This window comes from Ahaetulla prasina, chromosome 15 (assembly GCF_028640845.1).
Source record: "Ahaetulla prasina isolate Xishuangbanna chromosome 15, ASM2864084v1, whole genome shotgun sequence".
Taxonomy (NCBI): Eukaryota; Metazoa; Chordata; class Lepidosauria; order Squamata; family Colubridae; genus Ahaetulla; species Ahaetulla prasina.
The window spans coordinates 17,513,981-17,532,131 of record NC_080553.1 but is presented as its reverse complement, the minus strand read 5'-3'; the positions used below and the strand labels follow the sequence as shown (position 1 = coordinate 17,532,131).

Genomic DNA, 18,151 nt, shown 5'->3' with positions numbered 1-18,151 from the left:
TATGCGCGAATTCCTTTTAAAAAAAAAAAAAAAAGCTTTTTCCGTTTCCGGCAAAGCGTAACAACCGACTGGTCTGACGATCTAGACCTCGCTGGCTCTATGATGCAAGACCTTTGCTTTCCATTGGAAGTTGAAGGAAACTCGTTCCATCCTAGAGCGGAACAGAAAGGAAACCATGACGTCACAAGAAAGGGGGCGCGGTCGGAAAGAGGCCAGGAAAGGACGCTCGGAATGACGTAATTGCAGGCACGTAGAGCAGGAGGGCTAAACCGTCTCTCCGACAATCGGGTAACTGGGCGTTGTGAGCAGACGTCATTTCCTGCGCGCCTTGTTGCCATTGAGAGACAGAGAGAGGGGAGGGACCAAGATGGCGTCGGTGGGGAGCCGTTGGCTGTGGCGCTGCTGCGCCTTTTTCGGGTAATTCATGGCGGCTTCTGTTTCTTCCCTCCGCTTCCCCGAGCTCCGAGGCCGAGGGGCTCCCGGGAGGCCGAGGCTCGTCTTCCCTGGGAGCTCCGGGCCCTTTTCAGCCTCCCTGGGCTCTCCCTTGGGCGCTGCTTACACCGGTGGACGAGCGGCCTCTCCGGGTTGGGGGTCCCGAGGCGCCTTGGACCCCGATTCCCATCATCCGCAGCCATATCTTGCCTGGGTTTTCTATTAGGGCCGCTGGGCGAGGCCTCCTTGCTTGGTGTCCTCCCACTCCCGATTGGGGGTGGGGATGCCAAGATCTCGCCTCTTCCTGAACGAAAAGTGGATCTGGGAGGGGGGAGTAGATCTCGGGGGGGGAGTGGATCTCGGGGGGGAGAATTAGGGTGGGAAACTGCCGCCCCCCCCCGGTTACCCCACCCTGTGGGGCTGGAGGAAAAAACCAGAGGCAGAAACCTGCATAAGAAGTTCCTGATCGTGAAAATGGCCTTTTAAAGTTCTTAATAGATTTCCCCCCCCCCCCCGATATTCTGTTAAAAAAGGCCTTAGCATGTACTTTCCCTTAGTTACAGAAGCCATTCAGAAGCAAAACATAGTGACATAGTGTAAGCCGACCTGAGTCTTCGGAGAAGGGCGGGATATAAATCCAAAAAAAAAACAAAAAATGGTTCTTTAAAAGAATTCATTGTTCTCAATAGCAGGGGTCTCCAACCTTGGTCCCTTTAAGACTTGAGGACTTCAGCTTTGCTGGCTGAGGGACTCTGGGAGTTGAAGTCCACAAAGTCTTAAAGGGACCAAGGTTGGAGACTCCTGCTCTATAGTCGCAGTAGTACTGAAATAAAAATGTTATTGATGAGGGAGGGGGAAAAAGTTCACTGTGGCTTCAGATGCGAGGAGGAAGGTCCTGCTGGCCTCTGTTGCTAAAGACAGCCAGTTTTCCTCTTTTTTTAAAAAAAGAAAATTTTGCTTTTTTAAAAAAAACAAAACACTGTGTTCCGCAGAGGAGAGGTGCCCCGCTTTCCCAATTGTGCCCCTTGAAATGAGTTTATAAACCAGAACTATTTCTCCTGGGTATTCTGGAAGGGAAAATGAAAAAAAATAGACAATATATCATATTGCACATACTGACGGCAAATAGAATTGTGATAGCACAGAATTGGAAACATCCGAATATCCCACTGGACCAAGTTATAATAAAAAAAAAAAATGAATGTGCAGAAATGGACTGATTATCGATGGAAATGAAGGAGAGTACTATCGAATATGGAATAGATGGTATTCCTGGCTGGAGAGCAAGCATAAAACTTAAGGGAGACTTTTTGCTATGAGATCGAAATCTGAATAGAGGTTAAGATAATTTAAACAAGGATGTAAGTTTAAGACAGAGATACTTAGAAGTAGAATCTGTATATAGAGGTTAAATAGGATAGAGATACCGATGTAGAAAAAGCTGTTATGAGTATTGTCATTTTTATGCGTTTGTCTGTGTTTTATATTTTTTGCTTTTGTGTATTTTATTTTATTTTTTTGTATTTTGTATTTTAACTTTTGGAAATTTAATAAATATTATTTTTATAAAAAAAAAAAATGAGTTTATAAGCCCCGCTTTTCTTACACGTTGCTGCAGGAGGCCTTCAATGTGCTGGATTCGGGCTGTTGGCTTGTTCTTTTCTTTCTTTTTTTTCCTTTGCTTGCTGCTCTTTTAACCTTGACTGCGTGTCGTTTTCTCTAGACGGAGCTTTCCGCTCCTCTCCGGTGTGAGGACGCAATGCATGCCTGGATTGAGGGCGCCGTGGAAGAAAATGGCCACTCTGGGCTTTGGAATGACCTTGGCCGCTATTCCTATTGCACAGGTAGTTTACCTGAAATTATGCAGTTAAAATGTATATTAATCCGTCACTTAATCTTACCTAAGAGGATAAAAAGCAGTAAGAACCACCAGATTTATTGCAGTTTCTTTTGCTAACAGTTGCTGTCTATTTTTTTCCAGCAAAACCTTTCGATTTCCTGTGTTTTTATGTTTACAGTTGACTTGTAGGGACACCAGTTTCCAGTTATATAACAGTTCCTATGTATGTGTGTGTTTTTCTTTTTAATGACAACACATATTTCCTCTTCTGCCAGTTTTGAAAAGTCATTGTACTTTTGAAACAGCACGTAATGTTTGTCTTTCAGAAACACGATCCGGGTTCTCTAAGCAATGAAGCCTTGATCCGGAGAGCAGTCTCTTTAGTAACGGACAGCACCGGGACGCTCCTTTCTCAAACCACTTACGCATTAATTGATGCTCTAACAGAATATACAACGGTAAGACCCTGTCTTCAGGGTGCCACGCCTGGCGGTGTGCAAGTACAACTGTGTGTTCAGCCACTCTAGGAAAGAACACTTGGTTCCAAAAAGTGGCCTACGATGACCAAATATAAAGTAAAAAGTAAATGTTAAACTCTAGACAAGTAAAACCGTAACAGACTGGGTTTATTTACAGGCAGTTTACACACTGGTGTCCCTCTACCAAAAATACACGCATCTACTGGGGAAAATGAATTCCAAAGAAGAGGATGCGGTTTGGCAAGTAATCATCGGGGCCCGAGTGGAGGTGAGCAACCTGATCTGGTGCTTTTTGTCCTTCAGGGACTCAGGAGGGCTCCGGCATCTGAACATTGCTGTGTATGAACCCAAGAGGGTCAAATCCTTGGTAATATCTAGTGGGTGCCCATAATTAAGGAACCTCAGATGAAAATGGTCTGGAAGCTGTGCAAGGGGTGCGCCAGATTTAATTGTTTTAATCCTGGCTTTGTTCAGATGACGTCGAAGCAGCAGGAATATCTCAACTTAGAATCCAGGTGGATGACCGCCCTGCGGCTTTCAGAGATGGCCGCAGAAGCAGCATATCAGTCAGGTGAGAGATGTGCAGGCCTCTTCATCTCACCCCCTCCTTCAGACTGTTGACAGAATCGAATACCTTTTTCATTTTTCCGCCTATTGCAAAAATGTTTTAGCAAGAAGTGTTTTAGTTCACTGAACAGACTCCGAAAGGGTGGAACTGCACTGACGTTACTTAAATCCCTTCAGACATTCAGAAAACGCCTTTCGCCAACTCTTAAAAGCATATTAGGAACCCCAGTTAACCTGGTGGTCTTGAGGACGAACTCGTGCGTGATATAAAGGGCGTGTGGCCATGTGTTCATTTTAAAAGGTGCAACCAACAAACCCCTACTGGAGAAACGAGGGCTACAAGACCAATCTAGCTTTACCACCAAGAGTAAACCCTACATACTGTGGGTTAAATCCAGAGGTAGAGCTGTGAGTCCACTTAAATCGGTGGGAGTCGTTAATCCTAATCCCGTTAGCTTTTAGTAAATCTACCATGGCTGGATTCCAGTCCTCTTTCGTGTGAGCTGGGTTTACCGCGTAATCTGAGTGGCCTTGAAAATGCACAAACGCTGCTTCTGCAAAAAAAGCAAAAACCATTGAGCCAACCTTCTCTTTTCAGGGGCTGACCAAGCCTCGGTGTTAACCCACAACCACATCCAGCTAGTGAAAACCCAAGTCCAAGAAGCACGGCAGCTGTCCCAGAAGGCCGAAACCAAGCTGGCTGAGGCTCAAACGGAGGAGCTCCTGAAGCTAAAGGAAGAGGAACCGGTGCTAGCGTCCTCTCGGCAGGCTGTCAGCGAAGAAACAGAGGAAGCTTATCTTCGTGAAGATTGAGGGATTGCTGGCGTGGACACGATCCTGCTTGGCGGGAAGGAACGCCACAAAGAAAGGGGAATAGATGCCCCGCTCTGGCTCCCCCAGCCCAGTTGGCCCTTGGCTTCGAGCTGCGGGTGTTCAGTTGCCTGTCTTGTTGAAATTCACAGCTATGCAAATGCGAAGTGATCTACCAAGGGGTGATATTTTTTTTTCCTGGTGCTTTTGAGGGCTGATTTGAGATGATCCATCCGCCGCCAGGATCTGTAGGGAAAATCCGCGCATAATCACTTACGGGCTGTGTCTTGCTTTGCCTTTTTTTTTTTCCTAAAGAAAAAAGTGAAAAGCTGATGTTGTGAAGGACAAATGCTCTACCTGAAATTTCAAAAATTAGTTGTGGGAAATTTTAACAGTTCGGAGCGTAAATGTCATTTGTGTGTGTGTGTTGTTGTTGTTTTTCTAGTGGTGTACTCGGGATCATTCTCCCCGAACCAATTTTTAAAATAAAAATCCAAGGAATAGAATTCGACTCCTTTGTGGTAACGGTGAAGCAAAAAGTGCTGTGGAAAACACGGCCGTCGTTATGATTGAGGACCAGGCTTAGCTTGTCGCCAAAGGGACAAACTCACCTCTAAAGCAGCCATATTCAGAATTAACACTGGGAGCTGTGTGAAATAGACAATATTTGGCAATAGAACGCATCTCTTTAATTATTTTATTGACTTTTCTGATGATGCCACTTTAGCTGAGTTAAGTTTGTGTTTCGCTATAACCGGGTGCATTACATCTGCTTGTAGTTTGAGCGCCTGCATACGTTCCTCATTTAATTTATGCAGCGTCCCTATGCAGTCGCCCATAAATTTGGGTGTTGATGTGAGCAACAGAAAACGTCTTGTTCACTTCTAGGTTTGCCCTTATGCAGTGTTTCCCAACCTTGCCAGCTGTGAAATGGGTGGGTTTCAATTCCCAGAATTCTCCAGCCAGCAGACACTCTGGTCTAAAAGGAGGAGCAAAAGAAGTCTGGCCATGTTCTATCGATTACATCCATTGCAGTAAAGCGACGAAGAGCCATATCACACTCAAGATAGGACCAGCATCCAAATCTGCGCCCAGAGCCGCCTAGTCTTTTGCTCTTTTCAAACCTATTCTGAGGCTTCCAGCCTTTTTAAGATGGAGGAGGCTGAGTCCCACTTGATGTGTTGCATTTGAAACTCCACAGTCAAAGGCAGGGGCTGGCTGTGTTGAAGATCGGGTCCCTCTGCAGAATCCTTCTTCCGCCCCTTCCCTGCCAAAAAAAAAACAAACCAGAAATCAATCCCTCCATCAGCAGTTGTGCAGGTTCATCGCTTCCTCTCTGAACCTGATGGTCTCGTGTGAACTTTCTTGTGTACGAAACCAGGTGGACACGTTCAAGGCACCCTCCAAGCGGCGCTCGGGCAGGCTGAGGTTCTCTCAAAAGTGAAAAGCCAAAGCCAACGACCCCGACTGGAGAACGCCAGTGTTTCTCAACCTCAGCTGTTTTGAAGATGAGTGGACTTCCAACTCTCAGAATTCCTCAGCTGGCCAGCGTGCTGGGAATTGAGAGTCCAACCGCCTTCAGGCAGCCAAGGTTCAGAAACGTTTGGTCAGCAGAATCCTAGAACCTGGAGCTAGGTATAGTCGGCCACTCAGGCAACATTGCTTTAGGGCATTGTGGTTTGCCAATCATTTCTTTTTAAAAAAAGTTTCTAGACCATATGCTTGCCAGGGAGATCTCGTACACCACTAACGGCTCAAGATGGAAGGACAGGTGTTTAAAAAATACAAAAACGAAGCTAACCACTTTTTAGTACGCTTAACGTTTCAGTATTGGGTGAGAGTCTAGGTTTGCAGTCCAAAGAACTCGGGAGAGCTGTGTCATTCAGATTGCTAAAATACGCTCACGGCTGCAAATACTCCAAAGGCTGAGTTTTCCAGCTTACCTTTGACGGGGGATGGGGTTGGCGGTGGGGGGGTTCTTTTGGACTTCTCGCTGTCAGTCCCAGATTTAGCTTTGGGGTCTTTTTTCGCACCCTTCTTATTCTCCTGCAAAAGTAGAAGACAGATTTCTGCAATTCACTCAGTGGTGGGTTTCAATTTTTTTTTACTACCGGTTCTGTGGGTGGGGCTTAGTGGGCGTGGCATGGCTTGGTGGGTGTGGCAGGGGAAGGTTACTGCAAAATTCCCATTTCCTCCTGATCAGCTGGGATTTGGGAAGCAGAGAATAGTTGAGGGCAGGGCCAGTCAGAATTTTTACTACCTGTTCTCCAAAATACTCAAAATTTCTGCTACCGGTTCTGCAGAACCTGCTGAAACCCACCTCTGATTTCACTGAACGGCAGGAACGTTCCTTGTTTTATGTTATTTTTAATATTGTTTTCATCTTTCATTATCGGTTTTTTTTTCTTTCATGTTTTTTATTTAACAGTTTTTATTTGATATTGCTTTTTGGTTTATTTAATATTGGGGTGTGTGGGGTTTTTTTTCATTTTTATTTAACGTCGCTCAACACCGCTTGCTGAGATGAGCAACTAAACCAACCGATGAAATAAATATATTCCCGCACACAGGATCTCACACAGGATTTTTGAAAAGGCAAATTCACCCTCAGAAGGTACCTTGTCTCTGGGTGATGGCGGGGTGACGTTCCGCTCGGTTATCTGTACCCCAAAATCGCAGAGGGTCTCCACTAACGAGGCCCCTGCTAGCAGCTTTTCCAAACTGATGTGAAAGGAGCCCAGGATCTTCACAATGGGGGGGTCGCTTCGCAGCTCTGGGGACGGAGATTTCTTTTTCTTTTTCTTCCCATCCTAGTTGGACACAGATGGGGATTTGACTCCAGGGTTCTGGCCACCATCTTGGGCTTTTCTTTCTTTTCTTTTCTTTTCTTTTTGGCCTCCCGCAAACCCACCATGGATGCGACTGCATGGATCTGTCTTGTTTCTCTCGCTCCCTCCTCCAATCTTGGAAGTGAGCCGAAGCGCAATTGTTCTGCTTCTCACAGCCTTACCTTTCCAGTGTCTTTCTCCTTCCCTTTCTCCTTCTCTTTCTCCTTCCCTTTCTCTGCCTTTCCTTTCTCTCCTTTTTTCCCCTTTCCTTTCTTGCTTGGCTTTTCTTCAGGAGTGTGAATCACAGGCCAGGAGACCACCTGGAAAATGAGTGGAAGGACGTTTGAGCTGAAGAGGACAGGAAAAGAAGGAAGGGAGGAAAGGAAAAGGAAAGGAAAGGAACTAGAGGAAGGTGGGGGTGGAAAGGAAGGAAGACAGACTTGCAATTGAAGACAAAAATGTCTTTATCGCAGACAAGGACAAAAACTTGGTCTAAGTTGCCATGGGGTTTGTTTCTTAGTCCCCAGCAAAAACGAAAACTTTTGTCTGGGTTATGGTCTATGCCAGTGGTGGCTAACTTTTTCCGGACTAAGTGCCCAAAAAGGGAGCCTGAACCCCCAAAATGCAATGCGTGCGCAGCCCTCTGCATGCGCTGCGGCCCTGGGCATGCACATGTGCCCCCCCACAAGCATGTGCTCCCCGCACATAGTCCACGCATACGCAGCAGAGACCCAAAGACCAGCTGGCTGGCTAGAGGCATGCGCGCATGAGCAGCAGAGTTGAACTGGGACGATGGCTCGTGCCATAGATTCGCCATCACGGGTCTACGCTGTTATCTCCTCCGAAAAATATTAGTTAAATAAGAAAGGATCCAATGGGAGTACTAAAAACTGAAAAAATAAAATAAAACCGCAAACACGCTCCAGCAGCCCTCCTGGTCCAAGATGGGGAACCCAAGTTTAAAGAAGGTTGAGCTCTGCTGAACTAGTTGATGGCACAACACACTTCAAGAAACACACGCTCGCACTCGCACCAGTCCAAGGAGGAGGGTTTTTTTTTCGAAACCAAAGCGTAACAAAGAGGACTAGACCTTTTCCTCAATAACCGAGACGGTGGTTCCGGCCAGAAGATAAGCCTTGAGAGCCACCAGATCCCTAGTGAGATGCTCTTTTCGGTAATCGCAGTCGATGGTCTCTGTCCAGCTCTTCTTGGCGGTAGAATGCGTATTTACTAAGCGGGCGAGAAAGGAAGAAAACTGCCATTTAACCAACAACAGTTAGCAACTTTTCATTCCGTCTGTCATCGTTCCCACTTGGTGGCACAGACATTTTGGTAAAAGAGAGGTGAAGCCACAAGCCAGGGAGTCATCCCCCTCCTCCCTCATTGTCCAAATTCTTCAGTTACCCAAAAGTCGTCAACGCATAGACACAAAACCAGATGTTTTTCTCTACAAAGGTCAGGAACTGACTTACCTATTACAGGTGTAAAAACACAGAAAGAAAACTCTGGGGAAATGCAAGCTTGTGCTGCGTTCCTGCAGCAGTTTTCAGTTTGTTTGCTGTTTTTTTTTTTTTAAACTAGTTTTTCCCACAACCGGTTGAACTGGTTGGCGCTAGCTAACCTGCCTTCGTTCTCGCGGCCTGGCTTGCTGGCTAAAACCTTGCTCTTTTTGTGATGGGTCAATGTATCTCATATCTCCAGTAACCTGGTTAAGCCTCGGGGCCTGCAGCCATAGTGAGAGTTCTCCAAAGCTGGGCACCTTGCACCCCAAAGAGTCCAAGGAGCAGATCCCCTCTTTCCTACCTGCTGTGTTTAATCGCACCAAGAAGGGTACGCACCCCCTGGCTCGGGCTGCAGGTCTGACTTGGGCGAAAGCTGAGAAGACCCGGGCTCAATTGTCTCTCCAGCCACCGTCACTAAGGGCGAGCTCACTGCATCTCCTCGAACCAATGTGCCCCTGTGCTGGAGCAGAAAAACACCTATGGTACAGGGGTGAAATGCTCCCGGTTTGAACCGGATTGCCCGATCCGGTAGCAATGGCGGCAGGTGGTTCAGAGAACCGGTAGCAAAAATCTCTGCCCCCACCTGCCCATGCCCAACTGAGCCGTGCGATCATCAGAGGTTTTTTTTTTTTAAACTTTTAAAAGCATTTTTTCGGCCGAAGAAATGCTTTTAAAAGTAAAAAAAAAAAGCTTCTGATGATCGCGCGGCTCAGCTGGGATTGTCAGAACCTTTTAAAAGCATTTTTTCTACAACTTCTTCAGCCGAAGAGGTTGTCAAAAAAAATGCTTTTAAAAGGCTCCTCTGGCAATCCCAGCGGAGTTGCCTGATCATCAGAGGCTTTTAAAAGCATTTTTTTACAACCTCTTCAGCCGAAGAGGTTGTAGAAAAAAATGCTTTTAAAAGTAAAAAAAAAAAAAAGTTGGCCACACCCACCCAGTCACATTACACCCCACTCCACCAAGCCACGCCCACAGAACCGGCAGTAACCTGATATCGTTTAGAAACAAATGACTAAAAAGTTCCGGAGATTTCTTACCTTGCTGGCTGCCTTCTCTTTTTTTTCTCCCTTGGCAAATTCATACGTCACGTAATAGCTGTAGGTTACGATCGGGGAGTCAGGACTGTTTCCCACATCCTCTGGGTTAAATGGGTTGGGGACCCCTCGCATTTTGCCAAGGGTGACAATCAGTTGGACATCCGACAGTAAGGCCTCTGGGGAGGGAGAATCTGTATTTCTCTGAGCTCCAGACAGGAGTGAATAATGTGAATTTGTTTAGCAAACTGTGGAGCGATATTGGGGTTGACACGATAGCAAGTCTGCCAATATTTGAGGGGCTGCTCCAAAGAAGTGGCTCAGGGGCTAAGACAGCTGAGCTTGTCGATCGAAAGGTCGGCAGTTCGACGGTTCGAATCCCTAGTGCTGCCGTGTAACGGGGTGAGCTCCCGTTACTTGTCCCACGTTCTGCCAACCTAGCAGTTTCGAAAGCACCTAAAAATGCAAGTAGGAAAAATAGGGACCACCTTTGGTGGGAAGGGAACAGCGTTCTGTGCGCCTTTGGCGTTGAGTCATGCCGGCCACATGACCACGGAGACGTCTTCGGACAGCGCTGGCTCTTCGGCTTTGAAACGGAGATGAGCATCGCCCCCTAAAGTTGGCAACAACTAGCACGTATGTGCGAGGGGAACCTTTACCTTTACCTTACCCAAAGAAGAGGGGGTCCACCAGTGGTGAAATCCAATTTTTTTTTACTGTGGGCGTGGTTTGGTGGGCATGAAACGCTCTTACCTTCCCTATTTTTCTACTTGCATTTTTTACGTGCTTTCGAACTGCTAGGTTGGCAGAAGCTGAGACAAGTCATGGGAGCTCACCCCCATTACGCGGCACTAGGGATTCGAACCACTGAACTACCGATCTTTCGATGGACAAGCTCAGCGTCTTAGCCGCTGAGCCCTTATCCTGAGGGCAGATTTCACCAAAAAGGCCAGGAAGAAGTCAGGTTGTTTCTGGCCAACAACGATGCTCCCGCCAAAATGCTCCTGTCAGGACCGGAGGAAGACTCACCTGGGAAGGTGGACAGGTTGAGGAAATTGTGCCTCTCTTCCGGGGTGATGATGACGTCATCGAAGACGGAGATGTGGGGCAGGCTGTCGATGGTAAAACCTCGGTAACCCGGCAGGAGGGCAAAGGGGTTTCCCTGCAGGATGAGGATCCGGAGTTTTTTCAAATTGGAAAGCGTGGAAAGGAGGCTCAGTAGGTCGGTGAAGTTGTTGTAGCTCAAGTCCAGTGAGACAAGGTTGGGCCTAAGGAGGAGGACAACACGTAGCTACAACACAGGGCCTTCTCTGTGGGGGCTCCCACCCTATGGAACGAACTTCCTGACCTTCGGACCGTTCGCCGCGAACTTAAGACATACCTATTCTTCCGTGCAGGGCTGGCATAGACTATTTAGATGTTTTATGGGTTTTTAATTTTTAATTGATTTTTTTAGGGTTTTTAAATGTATTTTAAAATTTGGGCCAAATTTGAATAAGTTTTTAGCTACTGTTTTTATTTGTATTGTATGTATTTGATTGTTGTTTTACTTGGCTGTTAACCGCCCTGAGTCCTTCAGGAGAAGGGCGGTATACAAATTAAAATATTATTATTATTATTATTATTATTATTATTATTATTATTATTATTATTATTATTATTATTATTATTATTATTATTATTATTATTATAAAAGAGAATATGTGCACCACAGGGTTGAAAGGAGGGCTCTGCTTGGTGCTCTCTGACCTTGGCGGTTTTCTTGCAGGCGTTTCATTAACTAACTAGGTAATAGCATCATTGCAGCACTGATGACGTTACCTAGATGGGTAATGAGACGTCTGCAAGAAAACCGCCAGGCTCGGAGAGCACCGAGGATACCGTGGAGCCAGCCGTGTGCAGCAGCTGCCAAAAAAGCCAACACAGATTTAAGCTGCATCCACAGAGGGATGGAATCAAGATCACGTGAAGGGTTAATACCACTTTATGATGCCTTGGTCACTACGATGTTAAAAAGATGTTGAGACTCTGGAAAGAGTGCAGAGAAGAGCAACCAAGAGGATTCAGGAGACTGGAGGCTAAAACATACAAAGAACGGTTGCTGGAATTGGGGGTGACTAGTTTGATGTAAAGTAGGACCAGGGGAGACATGATAGCAGTGATCCAATATCTCAGGGGCTGCCCCAAAGAAGAGGGAGTCAAGCTCTTCTCCGAAGCACCTGAAGGCAGGACAAGAAGCAATGGGTGGAAACCCATCCAGGAGAGAAGCAACTTAGAACTAAGGACAGTTAGAACAATTAATCAGTGGAACAACTTGCCTGCAGAAGTTGTGAAGGCTCCAACACTGGAAGTTTGTAAGAAGAGATTGGATAACCATTTTTTTCTGAACTGGTGTAGGGTTTCCTGCCTGGGCAGGGGGTTGGACTAGAAGACCTCCAAGGTGCCCTCCAATTCTGTTATTCTACTCTATTCTATTTCCTCAAAGCTCCCTATCCCTGAGAGAAAGTTTGGGCTAGGCTCAAAAAAACCCTCTCCTTTGTTCTCGTCTCAAACCCTTTGAATGTTTATCGCTTGGAGAAAACTTAAGAGACCATTTTTTTCCCCCACCCTCAATTTTTTTTTTATTTTGTCACAACAGTATACACAAGCACCAACATAAATCAACAAAATATCATATAAGCATATATATGAGCAAAAGTATGTAATAATTGTATTAATTTGATATAATGAAAGGAAACATTAGGACAGGAACGGTAGGACTTTTGTGCTCTTCTTCACGGCCCTTACGGACCTCTTAGGAATGGGGTGAGGTCAATAGTAGACAGTTTTTGGTTGAAGTTTTTGGGACTTTGAGAAGAGACCACAGAGTCAGGTAGTGTATTCCAAGCGTTAACAACTCTGTTACTGAAGTCGTATTTTCTGCAATCAAGATTGAAGCGGTTAACATTAAGTTTGAATCTATTGTTTGCTCTTGTATTGTTGCGATTGAAGCTGAAGTAGTCTTCAACAGGAAGGACATCGCAATAGATGATTCTGTGTGTTAAACACAGGTCTTGTCTGTGTTTAACTTTCTGTTTAAATTTCTGGAGCAAGGCAGGACATCTTCACCTCCAGATGCCTGAAGGGAAGTTTCAAGCTGGAGGGGAGACACGGGTTGTGGTCTGAAGGGTCCTTTTGCGCCCTCCATCCCGTGTGAAGCCCCCCCCCTCCTTTGCTCTCTTTTCCCCAGGGCGACTAGGAGGACCGGATCTGGGGGAAACAGCCCCCCTTTTAAAAAGGGGGGGAATCTCTTTAGCCTTCCCTGCAACCGATTCCCTTCCGTGCTTACCAGAAAACAGCTGCCAAATATTGTTCTTCCGAGGAACCAAGCTGGCAGTTGTGGCTGAGACCCAAATGCTGAAGTCTGGCTGGAGGGGACGTGCACAGGTCCTTTAAACTCTGCACTTGATTGCCACAAAGCTCCAGGACCTTAGGGAAGGATGGATGGAGGGATGGATGGATGGATGGATGGAAGAGGGAGGAAGGCGAGAAAAATAAATGGAGATACAAATAGCGAAAGCAATCAGACTTATATACGGCTTCGCGGTGCTTTCCAGCTCTCTCTAAGCGCTTTACAGAGTTGGCCTCTTGCCCCCCCCAAAATCTGGATCCTCCTTTTAGCGACCTCGGAAGGACGGAAGGCTGAGTCAGAGAATTGAACTGCTGGCAGTCGGCAGAGTTAGCCTGCTTTCTAACCACTGCGCAGCATGGAAGGAAAGGAAAGGAAAGGAAAGGAAGGGAAGGGAAGGGAAGGGAAGGGAAGGGAAGGGAAGGGAAGGAAGGAAGGAAGGAAGGAAGGAAGGAAGGAAGGAAGGAAGGAAGGAGAAAAGGAAGAGCAATAGCAATAGCACTTAGATTTGTATACCGCTTCACAATGCTTCATAGCCCTCTAAGCGGTTTAAAGAGTCAGCAACTTGCCCCCAACAGTCTGGCTCCTCATTTTACTGACCTAAAAAGGAGGGAAGGCTGAGTCAACCTTGAGCCGTCAGAATCGAACTACTGGCAGCCGGCAGTCAGCAGAATTAGCCTGCAATGCTGCGTTCTAACTACTGTGCCCCCACAGCAATAATTCATTTAACGGCCATTCAAAGTTACAACAGCACTGAAGAAAGCGACTTTTAAGGCTGGTTTTCAACTTCGCGGCATCTTATGACGGTTGCAGAGTCCCGGAGTCATGTGGTCACCATATTGTCAACCTTCCCAGCTGGCTTCAATGAGGGAAGCCGAATTCGCTTAATGACTGCACAATTTTGCTTAACAACGGCCGTGACTTGCTCAACAACTATGGCAACAACAACAACAACAACAAAGGATTGTGTAAAATGACTCACGTAACAACCCTGCCTTACTCAGCAAGAGAAACTTACTAAGGGTGCCAACCACAGCGTCGCTTTGCTTAATGACTGTTGCAAAAAAAAACAACCCAAAATCTACCCGTTTCTATGACTGTCAGACCTATGACCATGACGGGCAGGCTCCATTGCAGCCAAAATGTTGTGTTTTCAACCGCAAGATAAGGCCGGCGGGCAATAAAACCCATTTTATCTCCTTTCTCCGACCGACAGGAAAGCCAACTCACCACATGCCCAAATACGGCGAGGCGGCGGAAGGATGCCAACAAGAGTGAGACACCCAAAGGTTGTTTCACTCCTCTGGACTCCGTGAATGTTTTCTTATCACTTTCCACGCATGGGACAAAAAGCAGTTTATCCTTCGGCGATCTTGCGAGGGTTTTTACCTGTTTCCCCCGACGAGACTCTCGTCAGCTATCCAGGAATGAATCAGGCCCAGTTCTGTTTAATCTTAAAAACCTTTCCGCTCACCCACCCACAAAAGTTGGATTTTTTTTTGGAAAAAAAATTATCATATTTATTGGCGTGTATCTCACCTTTACTACACTCTTTTGGGTAAGGTCATGGGGGTTTGTATCATTTCCCCCCCACCCCCTTGTGTAACGAAAGCCCCGCATTGGGGAGCGCAAACAAGGAGTAAGGTTTTATTCCTGATTTTATTTACTTATTATTAAACTTATGTGCCTGACCATCTCACGCTGCAAAGCGAATCCGAGTGGCTTAAATCTGCTTGTGATCGAAAGTTCTGATATAGATCTCATCTGTTTCCAACCCGCCCCCCAAAAAATTCTGATGCTCTGATCCAAATACAGATAGACCTCGACGTACGACCAAAACGGAGGCCTGAAATTTCCTCCATTTAAGTGAGTTGTGCCCCATTCGACGTAACTTTTTTTGCCGTAGTTAGACAAATCGCTGAAGTTGTTAAGTGAATCATGAGGTCCTTAAGTGAATCTGGCTTCCCACCCATACACACCCAAACACACCATTGAATTTTGCTTGTCAGGGAAGGTTACCAAAGGGGACTCAAGGACCCTAAAACAGTCGTAAGTACATGCCAGTTGCCAAACAGCTGAATTTTGATCACGTGACGATGTGGGGATCCTGTAATAGAATAGAATAGAATAGAATAGAATAGAATAGAATAGAATAGAATAGAATAGAATAGAATAGACATAATCGACATAAGGGTGAAAACTGATCATGAGTCCTTTTTTTTTTCAATGCCGTTGTAACTTCGAATGAACTGTTATAAGTGGAGGATTATCTAAATTAAAAGGTTTGCTGGCTGAGGAACTCTGGAAATTGAAGTCCACCAGTCTTAAATTTGCTAAAGTTGGAGACTCTGGAGGTCATTGTGTCAATATAAATGCCTATAGGGTGGCGTTGGGCTTTCCCCACTAGGAATCACAGCCCATGTGCCCCGATTTATAAAAACAAAAACGGAATTCTTTCCCCCCTTCCATTTACCTTCAGGCCCGGAGGGAGGTTAGCAGCAGGGATGGTGCTGATACGATTGGCCGTCAAGATCAATTCTTCCAAATTGGGGAATTTTAACAGACCCACATCGATTTCAGTCACCTGAAAAGGGAGTCAAGAGAATGTGTCTCGGGGCACCCAGAGGTCTTTCGGATGACCCATATCCGCGCCAACAACCCTCCAGGCCAGCGTTCCGATTTCAACCTGTGTGAGATTGATGGTCCGGGGTTGACGAGGTCGAATCTAACCCAAATCTAACCAGCATTTCTCTCATTTGGCAAAGGAGAAGAACTGCCCCAGTTCGATGGGGGCTGCTGGCACATTAGACCCATTTTGAAGAAGGGGAACATGAATCCCAAAGATTCGGAGGGGGGGGGATGTCAGCAGAGCCCTCCCACTCACCCCTTTGTTCACGATCCGGAGAGACCTGAAGTAGCAGCAGATGAAACCGGTCCGGACGATTTGGGGGTGCTGCACGGCCAACTCCCTCAGCTGCTGCTCGGCAGGGCTGCAGTCGGAGGCCAAGGCCCAGGGAGAATCTGGGCAGCGCAGGAACGTCGTCAGGGCTTCCACTGTCTCTTCGTTGGGCGACAGGAGGACATCGCGCCGGAGGAAAGTGACCGGTCGGGGAGCAGGCAGGCCGTGGAGTCGGGGAAGCAGGCGAGGAGGGAAGCGGGATTTGTTCTGAGAAGGGGGGACACAGAAGGGGGGAAGCTGTTGAAGGGCAGAGCGTGAAGGATGCCCAGAATGGCTGCAGATGGTGGGTTAAGAGGGTCTGCCGTCGGCCTGGTTAACCATGGTTTGAGCAATAAGCCATGATGAGCCAAAGTTTGTCAGGGCTGAACCTCAAAGGGCTTGGCTATGGATGATGGGCAGTGAGACCGCCAGTGCCCCTCAGAATAAAAGGTAAAGGTTCCCTTCGCACATACGTGCTAGTCGTTCCCGACTCTAGAGGGCAGTGTTCATCTCCATTTCAAAACCGAAGACCCAGTGCTGTCCGAAGATGTCTCCGTGGTCATGTGGCCGGCATGACTCAACGCCAAAGGCGCACGGAACGCTGTTCCCTTCCCACCAAAGGTGGTCCCTATTTTTTCTACTTGCATTTTTTACGTGCTTTCTAACTGCTAGGTTGGCAGAAGCTGGGACAAGTCACGGGAGCTCGCCCCGTTACACGGCAGCACTAGGGATTCGAACCGCTGAACTGCCGACCTTTCGATCGACAAGCTCTGCGTCTTAGCCACCGAGCCACCGCGTCCCCTCAGAATAGAATTCTTTATTGGCCAAAGTGGCAATCGGAGACCCAAGGAATTTGTCTTCGCGGCAGACGCGCTCCGGGTACGTCCAAGCAACAAGCGATAAATCATGATCGAAACCCTAAAATGCGATCTTTATAAATCATAAGGTAGCAGTGATAGTCATAAGATACTAAGCAAAAGGAGTCAACATCAGTCATAAGATATAAACAGCAAAAGTATAGCCCTAAGAAGCTAAAGAAATAGCTAACAGGGAAGCGGAGAAGGACAATCGATAACAGGGCCCCCAGACCCAACCCTGGCTTTCTTCCTGGGGGGGGGAACCCTCCAGGCTGCCTCCTTACCCAGCTCCCCACCCCGCAAGGAAACTGGTTCAGGCACAACGTGCGCAAGTGATCCCAAAAAGCAGCGGAGGCGCTCAGCCCCTCCATGGCATGGCAGCTGTTGCAGGACCGGGAAAGCGTCTTCGGTTGCTAGGATACAGAATCTGGTTGCTAGGGGCGCCCGGGCGATGCTAAGGGAGGGAGAATGCTGCCTGCTCTTAAAGGGGGTGGGGTCAGGGGAGGGGGCTTCTCCATATCCAAGCAGCTCCCCTCTGTGTTAGCCTGCAGTTTGTGTTAATCTGGGTTTTAAACACCTACAATCTGTGCCAGCAGATTTCAGAGACTACAGCATCCATCCCAGCGCTGGGCTGGCAGGAAAGCTGGCTAGAGAGATGAACGCCAGCAGTCGGAGTTCTCCTCGCTGTCCTTTCAACCGATAGATTTTGTTTTTTCATCTTAATAAAATTATTCTGCGGTGTTCTTTCCGTTGCAAACCCTTCTGGAAATGACTTGACCGGTGGACCTGTCTGACGTCACACAATGTCCTTCTCAAGAATCCGTTCTCCCTCTCTAGGGGTGAGGTGGGGCCCAAAAAAAAAAAAAAAGTACTTGGAAAAATAAAAGTTTGGAGTTGGAGTTTGGAGGCAGAGGAATTCACTTTAGAATAGAATAGAATAGAATAGAATTTTTTATTGGCCAAGTGTGATTGGACACACAAGGAATTTGTCTTGGTGGATATGCTCTCAGTGTACATAAAAGAAAAAATACGTTCATCAAGGTACAACATTTACAACACAATTGATGATCAATATATCAATATAAATCATAAGGATTGCCAGCAACAAGTTATAGTCATACAGTCATAAGTGGAAAGAGATTGGCGATGGGAACTATGAAACGATTAATAGTAGTGCAGATTCAGTAAATAGTCTGACAGTGTTGAGGGAATTATTTGTTTAGCAGAGTGATGGCCTTCGGGAAAAAACTGTTCTTGTGTCTAGTTGTTCTGGTGTGCAGTGCTCTATAGCGTCGTTTTGAGGGTAGGAGTTGAAACAGTTTATGTCCAGGATGCGAGGGATCTGCAAATATTTTCACGGCCCTCTTCTTGATTCATGCAGTATACAGGTCCTCAATGGAAGGCAGGTTGGTAGCAATTATTTTTTCTTTTTTTTTTTCAATAATAATAAACTTAAATCTAAGCTTATCTTAATTC

The 18,151-nt window shown here is 46.6% G+C and overlaps 2 protein-coding genes across 2 annotated transcripts; one reads left to right on the top strand and one right to left on the bottom strand.

The window, feature by feature from the left end:
* Positions 1–276: 276 nt before the first annotated feature.
* Positions 277–4,634, top strand: DIABLO (diablo IAP-binding mitochondrial protein). The gene is made up of 6 exons (XM_058158155.1): positions 277–417; positions 2,156–2,276; positions 2,599–2,730; positions 2,909–3,019; positions 3,226–3,322; positions 3,917–4,634. The coding sequence occupies exons 1-6, from the start codon at positions 368–370 to the stop codon at positions 4,129–4,131; spliced, it is 726 nt and encodes a 241-aa protein (XP_058014138.1). The 5' UTR covers positions 277–367; the 3' UTR covers positions 4,132–4,634.
* Positions 4,635–4,811: 177 nt separating this feature from the next.
* On the bottom strand, positions 4,812–17,046 carry LRRC43 (leucine rich repeat containing 43). Its single transcript, XM_058158793.1, has 12 exons — positions 16,960–17,046; positions 15,765–16,046; positions 15,354–15,464; positions 12,821–12,960; positions 10,522–10,760; positions 9,496–9,671; positions 8,795–8,918; positions 8,047–8,186; positions 7,139–7,276; positions 6,747–6,938; positions 6,072–6,174; positions 4,812–5,395 (listed from the first exon to the last, which is right to left on the bottom strand). The coding sequence occupies exons 1-12, from the start codon at positions 17,044–17,046 to the stop codon at positions 5,253–5,255; spliced, it is 1,875 nt and encodes a 624-aa protein (XP_058014776.1). The 3' UTR covers positions 4,812–5,252.
* Between the last annotated feature and the right edge of the window lie 1,105 nt (positions 17,047–18,151).

Coding starts and splice junctions, on each gene's coding strand:
- LRRC43 (XM_058158793.1), bottom strand. CDS start 17,046: ATGGAGGGGCTGAGCGCCTCCGCTGCTTTTTGGGATCACTTGCGCACG. Junction 16,047..16,959: donor CTTGCGGGGTGGGGAGCTGG/GTAAGGAGGCAG, acceptor CCCCCTTCTCAG/AACAAATCCCGCTTCCCTCC. Junction 10,761..12,820: donor TATTTGGCAGCTGTTTTCTG/GTAAGCACGGAA, acceptor CCTCCTCCTTAG/GCCCAACCTTGTCTCACTGG.
- DIABLO (XM_058158155.1), top strand. CDS start 368: ATGGCGTCGGTGGGGAGCCGTTGGCTGTGGCGCTGCTGCGCCTTTTTC. Junction 2,277..2,598: donor CCGCTATTCCTATTGCACAG/GTAGTTTACCTG, acceptor TTTGTCTTTCAG/AAACACGATCCGGGTTCTCT. Junction 3,020..3,225: donor TCATCGGGGCCCGAGTGGAG/GTGAGCAACCTG, acceptor GGCTTTGTTCAG/ATGACGTCGAAGCAGCAGGA.